The 14986-nt window shown below is 45.4% G+C and overlaps 1 protein-coding gene and 1 long non-coding RNA gene across 3 annotated transcripts in view; one reads left to right on the top strand and one right to left on the bottom strand.

Moving 5' to 3' along the window:
* Window positions 1–784: 784 nt before the first annotated feature.
* Window positions 785–2887, bottom strand: LOC147022907 (uncharacterized). Its single transcript, XR_015059956.1, has 3 exons — window positions 2125–2887; window positions 1858–1926; window positions 785–1697 (listed from the first exon to the last, which is right to left on the bottom strand). It is a non-coding gene; the product is annotated as an uncharacterized LOC147022907 (long non-coding RNA).
* A 115-nt stretch (window positions 2888–3002) lies between these two features.
* Window positions 3003–14986, top strand: part of GGCT (gamma-glutamylcyclotransferase) — a 56451-nt gene continuing 44467 nt past the window's right edge. For both annotated transcript variants that reach the window (XM_085887867.1, XM_085887866.1), the window contains exon 1: window positions 3003–3230. In XM_085887867.1, the coding sequence (XP_085743993.1) occupies window positions 3120–3230 (111 nt within the window). In that variant the 5' untranslated portion in view covers window positions 3003–3119. The remainder of the gene's footprint in view (window positions 3231–14986) is intronic.

Raw genomic sequence — 14986 nt, 5'->3', positions numbered from 1 at the left:
AATGAGGTAATACAGGTACATGTGTTTTTTTTAAATCGTGAGCGATTGAGTCAGCGGTCTACTATACACCGCCCAAAGAAAACTTTCGGTGGGGGCGAGGGGTGGGAAGGTTGAGGAGTTGGGGTGGGGTGGGGTGGAGGTGGTTTTTGAAGGCTTGGAGTGGGGAGGGAGTGAGGAGTCTTCAGGTTTGGAGAGGGAAGTTGAGGACTTGGAGTTTGTGAGGGAGTGGGGGGGGGGTTATGATTTGGGACTTGTGAGGAGGGTGGAGTTCAAGACTTTAAGTGTTATTTACATTCTGTGGATGTTCCGCTGGTCTCTCTCTCTCTCTGCGAGTTATTTGAAATGTTGAACATCAAGCATGTAACCACCCACGTAACCACCTTTTAAAATCTTTTGAATGACTCGGTCGTGTTTAAACCGCCGAACTCCCAGACCCGGAGCGGCAGCCCGAACAGGGTTCTCACTCAATCTCAAAAATGAAATTCCCTGACATTCCCTGACTTTCCCTGACTGTGTTGGTAAAGATTCCCTGACCTTTTCGAACGTAAAAATTTATAAAGTTATTTGAGTCGGCTCCTCCTCCCCGACACCGACTCCTTTCCATCACCATTTTGATCTATACATCGTGTACATGCAATCATTTTCAATTATTTTCTTCTTTTTAAAATGCCAATACGAGCAGAAAATTGTGTCCGCTTCAAAATTTATTTGAATCTTAAAATATGTAGGCGTGCTTTAGACAACTTCTAAATACCATTTTTGTTGGGAAATTAAACTGATTCTTCATTTGGGTGTTAACTTCGGTGTTTTTGAAAATGGTCCAGAAAGTACACTTTCCCAGCTAGTACTGGCATTTTAATTTTTTTTTTATTAATATAAAACTTACAAAACACAAATCATACTAACGTCAAACGTGCCAAGTACCATGACTAGATCAGAATTATATCAGAAAAAATTTAGCAACATTTAGAACATTTAAATCTTGCAAAATAACAACAAAACATTGATATTGTTAATGTGACATTGCAGACAAGCTAGAACACCCGATGATATTGCAGAAATGACTAACAGACTACTATATTGTACATTTTTCTACAAGCATCTGGTCCTATAAAGGACCGTTTGTTGAACTTCTACGGTTAGGTGGGTACTCCTGTACCATTCCCTGCGGATGCAGGTACGTTCACCACCGCAGAAGTGAAATAACTCAAATGTTACATGGGGAAGTTGCAGTAACAGTCGAGATGTTATTTACCAGAATTACGAAAATGTCAATAACATCAAGCAGCGTGTGGAGCTTAGAATTATATGGTCGGCAAAAACTAGCAATTAAGGAAACAAATGTGAATTGTTTGAGTAACGTTATTACAATAGTTAACATATACAGTATGGACAGTTGCTTACATCAAGTGAAATGCCAGTTTGTTACTTCTTTAGTTTCTGTAGTTCTGCTATTTCCAAATCAACCTTCCGAGATTCAGTTGCTGCTTCTTCCATAAATTTTGCCTTTTTAGTCTGAAGCACTTTTATCTGCTCACATGCTTTCTTTTTAGCTGCAGTCTTTTGATCGAGCTCACTTGTGGCTTTACGTTTACATTCCAGTGCTGCTTGGTACCTGGCATGAGAACCCCCGACATACATCAATCGTGGCTTATCAATGTCCACAGAGGTCACTCCACCTTCTGCCTGCACAGCATCTGCACAGCAAACAATTCATGAAAAGAGCAATAAAGAAAACTTTTATAACCATGAACAAAATAATTGATTGGGTGTAAAGGGTACTAATTAAGATCATTAGGCACTAATCACACATTTCCCTAACCAACAAAAAAAATCCCTGAAAAATCCCTGACCAACCTCAATTCCCTGACTTTCCCTGACTTTCCAGGTTAGTGGGAACCCTGTCTCACCCTGACACCAATGAGCCTGGTTTAACAAAAATATGTCGAAATAAAACAAAACTAGTTTCGCAAACATTATAATTTATAAATGTCACTTCGATTCGGTTCAAATAGCGAATACTTTCTTGCTGAGATGTATAAACTATTCCCCCATTCCGTGTTATCTACATCGTTCGTATCCTTTTTTTATATTTAATCCGGGACATTGAGATAGAACACGCACATTGTTTTGGGAACCATGGAGAAACAGAGCAAAGGTTGCACAAGCGATACCGGTTTTTGCACACGACCCGAAATTAAGTCCAACCCCTTTTGCGCACGACACGAGAATAAACCACGCCCATATTTGCGCACGACCCGGAATTAAGTCCAACCCCTTTTGCGCACGACACGAGAATAAACCACGCCCATATTTGCGCACGACCCTTAATTAAGTCCAATCCCTTTTGCGCACGACCCGGAATTAAGTCCAACCCCTTTTGCGCACGACACGAGAATAAACCACGCCCATGTTTGCGCATGATTGGAGAAATAAGTCGTGTGTAATTTTGCGCGTGACACAGGTCACGCCCATTTTGTGGACGGCACAGCATCACGCTTTGCCTGTTTTGTAAGCCACGCGATCTTCACGCACGACGCATATTATAGGCCACGCCCGTTTTACGCCAACCTGATCGTAAGCCACGCCCATGTTGCACGCATGATGCGAAAATAGGCCGCGCCCATTCGCGCAAAATAATGATTTTGGGGTCAGAGGCAATTTGGAATTTGTGGGATAAAATTTTTTTTTAATGGAGAATTGTTACCGAGTTCCGTGAAGTCGTGGCCCAGTCAAGGTCTGGTCTCTGGTGACATTCACACAATTTATTTACTTTTTGTCGTTCATTCGTTTATCATTTATTAATTGGTTCACGAGCGCCAGCCAGAGTAACCACGATATTCGTTATGTTGGGTAGTCGATCCAGTCGAAAAAAAAAAATTTAATAATTTTTTTGAAATTTGTTCTCCCCTTATTATCACTTTTTCCGTCGATATGTTGAGTAGTCGATCCAGTCGAAAAAAAAAAAAAATTTAAATACTTTTTTTGAAATTTGTTCTACCGTAAAACAACAACCACCCTGCCCACTCGTTTCTCGTCAACACGTTTCTTGGTGACATCACGTGATGTCCGTATTTTTACCTGCTGTTCGTGAAGAATCTCGTTAATCGGACTGGGAGATGGCAGCTGAAAACACATTCTTGTATTTTGCCTTTGGCAGCAACTTGCTGCGAGAGCGGCTGCAGATGACTTGTCCTTCTGCGTATAAGGTCGCCATTGGCAGGATTAAGGTAATACAAAAAAAACAAACATTTGTTTCCTATTGTATGGCCAAAAAAAATTGGGAAGGTCAGTAGGGAATTTTTTTTTTTTTACAATTTTTTTTGCCATGAATACATTCATATAACTCGATTAAAAATGTTTATTTTCCTTGGTGGTGGTGTGGTGGTAATGGTGGTGGTGGTAAAGGTGGTGGTAGCATGGTGGTGGTAGTGGGGATGGTGCTGGTAATGGTGGTGGTAGTGTGGTGGTGGTGGTGTGGTGTTTGTGGTGGTGATGGTGGTGGTGCACTCGACTTGTTAAATGCACTTTATTGTCTTAAATTTCTCTACATATTTAACAGTGCATGCATGCTGAATATATGCATTGTTTATTCATATATATATATATATATATATATATATATATATATATATATATATATATATATATATATATATATATAAAAAGTTTAAAGTATGCTGCATTACTACAACCTCCGGCCATTTAGAGAATGCATCAATCACAATCAAAAACATCTTGCCATTAACCGGCCCCGCAAAATCTACATGGACCCTCTGCCAAGCTCGGTCTGGCACAGGCCAGAGACTCGAAGCTCGACGCGGGTTATCAGCATCTGTCTGGCATGTGGTGCAACGCTTAACCAATTGCTCAATGTCTTTGTCCAACCCCGGCCACCACAACAGGCTACGAGCAAGGCTCTTGGTCTTCACGATGCCCAGGTGACTGACATGCAGTTCTTCCAAACACCGCTGCCTGAACCTCGGTGGAATCACGGTCCTCATCCCCCACATTATGCACCGTTGGACCAACGACAGCTCCGCTGCGCGTGACGTGAAAGGTCGAAATGCCGGTGTCGAAGGCAGATCACTCCAATTCCCCGTAGAAATCGCCTGGACGACACGGGCAAGCACCGGATCACGAGCCGACTCCACCGCGACCTGCCTGGCCGTGACCGGCCCGCTTTGGACCTGGTCCAGCGTGAACACATCGACCCGGTCGCCCAGCTCAGACGCAGCTGGACCCTCCGCACACGGCAAGCGTGAGAGCCCGTCGCAGTTAGCATGCTTCTCGGTGCTTCGGAACTGAATATCATAATCGTAAGCACCCAGAAACAGACACCACCGCTGTATTCGCGCGGCTGCTACCACCGGCACCCCGCGTTCGGGTCTCAGGATGAATTGAAGCGGTTTGTGATCCGTCTGTAAAGTGAAATGCCGCCCCAGCAGATATTGATGAAACCTCCGTACACCCCAGACGATGCTGAGAGCCTCCCGTTCGATCTGGCCATATCCGCGCTCTGCTGTGGACAGGGTCCGGGATGCAAAACAAACAGGCCGCTCGGAACCATCGTCCATCCTGTGGGAGAGCACTGCCCCGATGCCATATGCAGAGCTGTCGCATGCCAATAGGAGCGGATGCGCAGGCTCGTAGTGCACGAGGACCGTATCCTCTGTGAGCAGCCGCTTGACGCGGTCGAACGACGCCTGGTGTGCAGGCCCCCAAACCCAGCGCTCGTCCTTCTTGAGCAACCGCGTTAACGGCGCAAGTTGTGAGCTGAGCCCGCGCACGAACCTTTGGTAATACTGGGCCATACCAATGAACGAACGCAGCTGCGTCTTGTCGCGAGGCGGTGGCATGCGCTGAATCGCCTCCACCTTCCGAGGACCTTTCAACAGCCCCTCCGGCGTGATGATGTGCCCGAGGTATTCCAAGCGCTGCTTGAAGAATGCGCACTTGTTCCTGTTTAAGCGCAGGCCGCACGCTTCTAGCTTCGTCAGCACTCGGGCAATGTTTGCCAGATGCTCGTCCGCCGTTTTCCCCGCAATGAGTACATCGTCCAGGTAGGTCTGAGCGGGCAGGCCAATGCAAACCTGATCCATAGCTTTCTGCCACAAAGCTGGGGCCGAAGAAATCCCAAAACAGAGTCGGGTATATCGATAGAGTCCTTGACACGTGCTGATTGTTAAAAGCTCGCTACTCCCGGGATCCATCGGCAGGTGAAAATATGCATCACGCAGGTCTAGCTTCGTGAAGTATCGACTCCCCGCCAATCGCGCATATATCTCATCGATTGACGGCAATGGATATTGCTCCACGCTGAGCCCCGGGTTAACTGTGGATTTGAAGTCCCCGCACAATCGGACGTCCCCATTCCGTTTCAGCACCGTGACAACCGGGGTGGCCCAATCCGAGCATGACACCCGTTCGATCACTCCACAGGCCTCCAGCCTATCCAGTCCACCCTTGACCTTGTCCCGCAGGGCATACGGCACCGGACGCGGTTTACAAAACCGAGGAACCACCCCCTCCTTCAAGAAGAGTTTCGCCTCCCTGCCCTTGAGCTTTCCAAGGTCGTCTCTAAACAACCCTTGATGTCTTTGAAGAACCTCCTCCAACTGATCTTCCCACTGGCTCGGCACGGGTTGCACAAGGTGAACTGCGGCCCAGTCTAGCCTGATGCGGGTCATCCAATCTCGGCCGAGGAGAGACGGCCCCCTCCCCCGTACGACGTACACCCGAAGCGTGGCGACCTGGCCTTGGTACCGCACAGACACGTCTGCCATCCTGACTGGCGTTATCTTCTCGCGGGTGTACGTGAACAGTGCGAGGTTTGACCTGATAAGCTTCAAGCCGTTGAGTCTACGCGCGGTCTGCTCGCCGATGAGCGACACCGCTGCTCCTGTATCGACCTGGAACGTGATCGGCGTTTCGTTCACTTCGACCTCCACCGTCATCGGGCGCGCCGTCGTCGGGCCAACTGAACCCAGGCTCAACAACGGCCGCTGGTTCCGCCCCGAGTCGCGTCGCACATCGCGGTCCACGACTTTAACGGTGGCCGACGCCCCACGGCACACACGCGCCAAATGACCCACCTTGTGACAATTCAAACACACGTTGCCTTTATACGGGCATGCACGGCGCAGGTGTCGACCTCCACATCCCAAGCATGTCCGCGGTGTCACCCCGCCGCACGCGTGGCCGCGCGGCGACGTCCGACCCGCATCGAAGGTCGTGCGCGCGTCCCGGGGTGCTCGCGACCCCGCGTGGCCGGTGATGGCTCGAACCTCCCCGCGAGTCTGCTCAACCGCCATGTGTTGTTTCATTTTCTCCACGATGTCCCGAAACGCCAGCACGTCATCCCGGGGCCTGTTCGGTGCCACTAAATCACCCAGCAGCCGATAATGCCCGGCGAAAGCGAAGCGAGCAAGATTGACTTCTGCTTGCTCTCGTCGACCACGTCGTTCGCGTGGAAATAGCAATCCAATTGCTCTGAAAACGATTCGAAGTCGTCCCCGTCGAAAACGGGCATAAGTCCGTATGATCCCATCCTCGTCACCAACTAGTGTGTACTAGGTGCGGTGGGACGCAAGAAGCACGCGGGCCACCATCTACTCCGCTTTATTGCGCGGCCAGAAGCACAGTCTTGCCACCCCTAGCGGGCGAGGCATGATATACGAAAACCCAATCACGTGACACAGCACAAGCAGGTCTATTGCACCACCACCACTGCCACCACCACACCACAGTCACCATCACCACCACAATAGGTGAAACGAACCGTGAAAAGACCGATGCACAAAGCAGTCCTTGTGCGCGTTTGACTCGGGCGCCGCCATCTTGAAACTATCACTGACGTAACACGCCGGATTCAAAATGGCGGCGCCCGAGTCCAAATTGTCAACAAAAATCATGGGGTCGCATATAAAAGCAATGGGTCGGTAGGAAACCGGAAACAAACTCCTTTTTGTTTGGCCTAAGCTGAGTTCATTTAGCTCTTTTTCATATACAATTGATATATATATATATATATATATATATATATATATATATATATATATATATATATATATATGGAATAAAAACATTTTAAACGAGAAAGACACTCGGTAGAACGCATACTTATACCCTGTAATACCTGATCCACGAGAACATATCGGGCCCAACACATTTTTGAAATATCATCATCATCATATATATATATATATATATATATATATATATATATATATATATATATATATATATATATATATATATATATATATATATATATATATATATATATATATATATACACGTGTACACACACACACACACACACACACACACACACACACACACACACACACACACATCTGAAGACGACGATGGTTCACGAGCGGTATTCGACGATGTAGATTGTTTCAGAAGTCAAGGATGAGACAATGTTAACATTTTTGACCAAGTTATAAAAATGATAAACATGATGTGGTACGAGTGACAGGTTATTAGCTGCAAAATGTCGAAAATCCGGTTTTGTTCAACAACTTTAAAAATTAGACCTTTGCATAACCTTTAAAGGTCACAAAACAATGTTGTCGACATTAAAATAAGGATACGTGCTATAGCGTATTGGAGTTAGTTCGTCGAAGAAGGTTGAAAAAAAGAAAAAGAAGGTCCCTGTAATGTCCATATTCTCTTCGCCATGTTCCCCGTCCCATCCCCATCCCTCTCCCTTCCAGAGTTCACCTAATGTGTCTGTTCCCCACTGTTTTGTCCCTTCCACTCCCACCCCTCTTGTCTCATGCCTCCTTGCTGTGAGTTGTGTGTTAGCTCTCATATGAGCCTCGACCAAGGTATACAAAAAATAAAAAATAATTAAAAAAAAAAACCCGGTTCGATTCCCACAACTTTGAAAATTTGACCTTTGTGAACTTTAAGCATTTGACCTTTGTGAACTTGTGAAGGTGTTTGAGATAGAGCAAAATGGTTTCAAGACTTTAGGTTGGGGAATGACCTCAATATTATGCATAAAAAATATTGTCATCCTAGCTCTAAAAGTTTGGGCGGTCGTATGATTTTTCGTCAAAATTCGCAATTTTCTAAGTTCGTGACCTTGACCTTGGGACGAAAATGAAAAATCGAGTTCCGTGGGGCTATGCAGGTGCCATTGGGCTAACCAAATACTGAAACCCCTGCCAGATTCGACAAACCCCTCGGAGAAGATGGATTTTTATGTCAAAATTCGCAATTTTCTAAGTTCGTGACCTTGACCTTGGGACGAAAATGAAAAATCGAGTTCCGTGGGGCTATGCAGGTGCCATTGGGCTAACCAAATACTGAAACCCCTGCCAGATTCGACAAACCCCTCGGAGAAGATGGATTTTTATGTCAATTTTCGCAATTTTCGAAGTTCGTGACCTTGACCTTGGGACGACAATGAAAAATCGAGTTCCGTGGGGCTATGCAGGTGCCATTGGGCTAACCAAATACTGAAACCCCTGCCAGATTCGACAAACCCCTCGGAGAAGATGGATTTTTATGTCAAAATTCGCAATTTTCGAAGTTCGTGACCTTGACCTTGGGACGAAAATGAAAAATCGAGTTCCGTGGGGCTATGCAGGTGCCATTGGGCTAACCAAATACTGAAACCCCTGCCAGATTCGACAAACCCCTCGGAGAAGATGGATTTTTATGTCAAAATTCGCAATTTTCGAAGTTCGTGACCTTGACCTTGGGACGAAAATGAAAAATCGAGTTCCGTGGGGCTATGCAGGTGCCATTGGGCTAACCAAATACTGAAACCCCTGCCAGATTCGACAAACCCCTCGGAGAAGATGGATTTTTATGTCAAAATTCGCAATTTTCGAAGTTCGTGACCTTGACCTTGGGACGAAAATGAAAAATCGAGTTCCGTGGGGCTATGCAGGTGCCATTGGGCTAACCAAATACTGAAACCCCTGCCAGATTCGACAAACCCCTCGGAGAAGATGGATTTTTATGTCAATTTTCGCAATTTTCGAAGTTCGTGACCTTGACCTTGGGACGAAAATGAAAAATCGAGTTCCGAGGGGCTATGCAGGTGCCATTGGGCTAACCAAATACTGAAACCCCTGCCAGATTCGACAAACCCCTCGGAGAAGATGGATTTTTATGTCAAAATTCGCAATTTTCGAAGTTCGTGACCTTGACCTTGGGACGAAAATGAAAAATCGAGTTCCGTGGGGCTATGCAGGTGCCATTGGGCTAACCAAATACTGAAACCCCTGCCAGATTCGACAAACCCCTCGGAGAAGATGGATTTTTATGTCAATTTTCGCAATTTTCGAAGTTCGTGACCTTGACCTTGGGACAAAAATGAAAAATCGAGTTCCGTGGGGCTATGCAGGTGCCATTGGGCTAACCAAATACTGAAACCCCTGCCAGATTCGACAAACCCCTCGGAGAAGATGGATTTTTATGTCAAAATTCGCAATTTTCGAAGTTCGTGACCTTGACCTTGGGACGAAAATGAAAAATCGAGTTCCGTGGGGCTATGCAGGTGCCATTGGGCTAACCAAATACTGAAACCCCTGCCAGATTCGACAAACCCCTCGGAGAAGATGGATTTTTATGTCCAATTTTCGCAATTTTCGAAGTTCGTGACCTTGACCTTGGGACGAAAATGAAAAATCGAGTTCCGTGGGGCTATGCAGGTGCCATTGGGCTAACCAAATACTGAAACCCCTGCCAGATTCGACAAACCCCTCGGAGAAGATGGATTTTTATGTTAAAATTCGCAATTTTCGAAGTTCGTGACCTTGACCTTGGGACGAAAATGAAAAATCGAGTTCCGTGGGGCTATGCAGGTGCCATTGGGCTAACCAAATACTGAAACCCCTGCCAGATTCGACAAACCCCTCGGAGAAGATGGATTTTTATGTCAATTTTCGCAATTTTCGAAGTTCGTGACCTTGACCTTGGGACGACAATGAAAAATCGAGTTCCGTGGGGCTATGCAGGTGCCATTGGGCTAACCAAATACTGAAACCCCTGCCAGATTCGACAAACCCCTCGGAGAAGATGGATTTTTATGTCAAAATTCGCAATTTTCGAAGTTCGTGACCTTGACCTTGGGACGAAAATGAAAAATCGAGTTCCGTGGGGCTATGCAGGTGCCATTGGGCTAACCAAATACTGAAACCCCTGCCAGATTCGACAAACCCCTCGGAGAAGATGGATTTTTATGTCAAAATTCGCAATTTTTCGAAGTTCGTGACCTTGACCTTGGGACGAAAATGAAAAATCGAGTTCCGTGGGGCTATGCAGGTGCCATTGGGTTAACCAAATACTGAAACCCCTGCCAGATTCGACAAACCCCTCAGAGAAGATGGATTTTTATGTCAATTTTCGCACTTTCGAAGTTCGTGACCTTGACCTTGGGACGAAAATGAAAAATCGAGTTCCGTGGGGCTATGCAGGTGCCATTGGGCTAACCAAATACTGAAACCCCTGCCAGATTCGACAAACCCCTCGGAGAAGATGGATTTTTATGTCAAAATTCGCAATTTTCGAAGTTCGTGACCTTGACCTTGGGACGAAAATGAAAAATCGAGTTCCGTGGGGCTATGCAGGTGCCATTGGGCTAACCAAATACTGAAACCCCTGCCAGATTCGACAAACCCCTCGGAGAAGATGGATTTTTATGTCAATTTTCGCAATTTTCGAAGTTCGTGACCTTGACCTTGGGACGAAAATGAAAAATCGAGTTCCGTGGGGCTATGCAGGTGCCATTGGGCTAACCAAATACTGAAACCCCTGCCAGATTCGACAAACCCCTCGGAGAAGATGGATTTTTATGTCAAAATTCGCAATTTTCGAAGTTCGTGACCTTGACCTTGGGACGAAAATGAAAAATCGAGTTCCGTGGGGCTATGCAGGTGCCATTGGGCTAACCAAATACTGAAACCCCTGCCAGATTCGACAAACCCCTCGGAGAAGATGGATTTTTATGTCAATTTTCGCAATTTTCGAAGTTCGTGACCTTGACCTTGGGACGAAAATGAAAAATCGAGTTCCGTGGGGCTATGCAGGTGCCATTGGGCTAACCAAATACTGAAACCCCTGCCAGATTCGACAAACCCCTCGGAGAAGATGGATTTTTATGTTAAAATTCGCAATTTTCGAAGTTCGTGACCTTGACCTTGGGACGAAAATGAAAAATCGAGTTCCGTGGGGCTATGCAGGTGCCATTGGGCTAACCAAATACTGAAACCCCTGCCAGATTCGACAAACCCCTCGGAGAAGATGGATTTTTATGTCAATTTTCGCAATTTTCGAAGTTCGTGACCTTGACCTTGGGACGACAATGAAAAATCGAGTTCCGTGGGGCTATGCAGGTGCCATTGGGCTAACCAAATACTGAAACCCCTGCCAGATTCGACAAACCCCTCGGAGAAGATGGATTTTTATGTCAAAATTCGCAATTTTCGAAGTTCGTGACCTTGACCTTGGGACGAAAATGAAAAATCGAGTTCCGTGGGGCTATGCAGGTGCCATTGGGCTAACCAAATACTGAAACCCCTGCCAGATTCGACAAACCCCTCGGAGAAGATGGATTTTTATGTCAAAATTCGCAATTTTCGAAGTTCGTGACCTTGACCTTGGGACGAAAATGAAAAATCGAGTTCCGTGGGGCTATGCAGGTGCCATTGGGCTAACCAAATACTGAAACCCCTGCCAGATTCGACAAACCCCTCAGAGAAGATGGATTTTTATGTCAATTTTCGCAATTTTCGAAGTTCGTGACCTTGACCTTGGGACGAAAATGAAAAATCGAGTTCCGTGGGGCTATGCAGGTGCCATTGGGCTAACCAAATACTGAAACCCCTGCCAGATTCGACAAACCCCTCGGAGAAGATGGATTTTTATGTCAAAATTCGCAATTTTCGAAGTTCGTGACCTTGACCTTGGGACGAAAATGAAAAATCGAGTTCCGTGGGGCTATGCAGGTGCCATTGGGCTAACCAAATACTGAAACCCCTGCCAGATTCGACAAACCCCTCGGAGAAGATGGATTTTTATGTCAATTTTCGCAATTTTCGAAGTTCGTGACCTTGACCTTGGGACGAAAATGAAAAATCGAGTTCCGTGGGGCTATGCAGGTGCCATTGGGCTAACCAAATACTGAAACCCCTGCCAGATTCGACAAACCCCTCGGAGAAGATGGATTTTTATGTCAAAATTCGCAATTTTCGAAGTTCGTGACCTTGACCTTGGGACGAAAATGAAAAATCGAGTTCCGTGGGGCTATGCAGGTGCCATTGGGCTAACCAAATACTGAAACCCCTGCCAGATTCGACAAACCCCTCGGAGAAGATGGATTTTTATGTCAAAATTCGCAATTTTCGAAGTTCGTGACCTTGACCTTGGGACGAAAATGAAAAATCGAGTTCCGTGGGGCTATGCAGGTGCCATTGGGCTAACCAAATACTGAAACCCCTGCCAGATTCGACAAACCCCTCGGAGAAGTTGGATTTTTATGTCTAAATTCGCAATTTTCGAAGTTCGTGACCTTGTGACCTTGACCTTGGGACGAAAATGAAAAATCGAGCTTTGTGGGGCTATGCAGGTGCCATTGGGCTAACCAAATACCAAAACCCCTGCCAGATTCGACAAACCCCTCGGAGAAGATGTAAATTGAAACCGGCTATCCCCTAAAAATACATGTTTTTTGGGGTGTGGCTCCGCCCATAATGAGCGCACCACGCCCATTCTCAGGAAAACACAACTATATCATGATATAAACCTCCCACCCAAATTTTATCAGGATCGGATCAAAACCCACAGAGCTATGCTCGGGAAAGACAGACAGACAGACAGACAGACACACCCATAACGAATATAGTGGTCACTTACTGACTCGTGAACCAATATATCATTTTTGGCCCGATCTCTCAATGGTGAAGAATCACTTTGAAATTAAATAATTCTCGTATCCAGATTCGGATCTTCACCAAAATCGAATCGATTTGTCCTTGTCACACACTCAACGTGTTCACCAAGTTTCGTCCGAATCCGTCCACAACTTTTTGAGATATCGTTCACACAATCAGACAGACAAATAAACAGACAAAAGGGTGAAAACATCACCTTCGGTGGTGGAGGTAACAATACAAAAGGGTGTGTGTGTGTGTGTGTGTGTGTGTGTGTGTGTGTGTGTGTGTGTGTGTGTGTGTGTGTGTGTGTGTGTGTCTGTGTGTGTCTGTGTGTGTCTCTGTGTGTGTCTCTGTGTGTGTCTCTGTGTGTGTCTCTGTGTGTGTCTCTGTGTGTCTCTGTGTGTGTCTCTGTGTGTCTCTGTGTGTCTCTGTGTGTCTCTCTGTGTGTCTCTGTGTGTCTCTGTGTGTGTCTCTGTGTGTGTCCGTCTCTGTGTGTGTCCGTCTCTGTGTGTGTCCGTCTCTGTGTGTGTCCGTCTCTGTGTGTGTGTCCGTCTCGGTATGTGTCGTGTCCGTCTCGGTATGTGTCGTGTCCGTCTCGGTATGTGTCGTGTCCGTCTCGGTATGTGTCGTGTCCGTCTCGGTATGTGTCGTGTCTGTCTCTGTGTGTGTCTGTGTGTGTGACAACTTTTTTATTATTATTTATTTATTTATTAAGTTGTCGAAGACAATTTCTGTCACTTTGTACAGTTAAGAGTTTGTGTTTGTTTGTGTGTGTGTTTGTCTGTCTGTGCATCGATTTTCTCAGCGGTCCTTGTGTATATGTCCATGAAACATTTTGACATGAAAGATAATCACCCAAGAACTGAACCTATAAATTTGGGTGAACCTGGATCAAATGATGACGTCACGAAAAATTCACAAAGTTTCAAAAAATCCCAATCATTTACATGGGACGAAATTTCAAAAAATCATTTCTCCGCCATTTCTTGTTCAATTGCTTAGATATTTAATGTGCTTATGTAAGGTCATAATATCTTTCACCCTGCCATGTTTCAACCGGATCGGATCCAGATTGTGACGTCACAAAATGTTTGAAATTTGCATTGAAAAGCCCATTTACATGACAAAAAAATTCTTAAAATTCGAAAGTTTTATATTTTTCGCTCAAACTTTTAGGGAATGTAAAACATACGATTGGCCATTAGCTGACGTAATTTGATCAACTTCCGGTTTGTATTCTGGATCCCATCAGCAAAAATGTGTCGTAATTTGGCCATTTTTGAAAGCGCGTATCTCCATCAATTTTTGTGATATGTGGCTCAAACTTGGTGAGAATGTAGTTCAGATATTACTCTTTCATGAGATATCCAGACCTTCGTTGTGACTGTTCCGGTTCAATAGTTCGCCTGACACCGAAAATTCGTCTATCGCGCTCAGGCGCCAATGGCACTATTCTGCAAACGTGATGTATTATTTTGCAGTGCAGGCCAGTTTTATGAACAATGAAAGGCCCTCCACATCGTACCAATCCATTATGACGTTACCACCACGCAGGTGTGTCAATTTTCAGTAAGAATTTTGCTTGTTTTTATGCGGAGGGGGTGGAGGTGATGATGGAGTTTTTGACTTAAACCATTGACATCACATTCCACATTCTAATGTTGTTCATGATGGCAACTGACTGAACTGTAAATGCTGTTTCTTGTGCTGTATCCGTGTGACTGCAATGAAGTTATAATAAATTTTCAAACAACTTTGACAACTTCCTCACTCCATGAGTGATTCATTTTTGTCCTACTCTGATGTACATGTACACGAGCAGAATCCAGTGAGTGGTAAAGGAATCGTTTTATTCCTTTACTGGTTGAAAGAGCTGAACATTGGGAGATTATATCAGGAATGTTTTGAGTTGTAATTGTATACACCTGATCCTGAAACAAAATAAAAGAGTAAATCAGGTTAAACAACTTATTGACCAATTCCAAATGTATCATTGGGTAAATCACGGTTCCACATGTTCCACAAGCTGCATTTATGCGAAAGGATGCAACCTCTTGTGTACAAGTTTGTTTTGAATATCATTTTCC

This window comes from Eptatretus burgeri, chromosome 7, assembly GCF_056783735.1.
Source record: "Eptatretus burgeri isolate ZD-2024b chromosome 7, Ebu_testis_v1, whole genome shotgun sequence".
In the NCBI taxonomy this organism is placed as follows: Eukaryota; Metazoa; Chordata; class Myxini; order Myxiniformes; family Myxinidae; genus Eptatretus; species Eptatretus burgeri.
The sequence above is the reverse complement of the archived record's forward strand: the minus strand, read 5'-3'. Positions and strand labels throughout refer to the sequence as shown.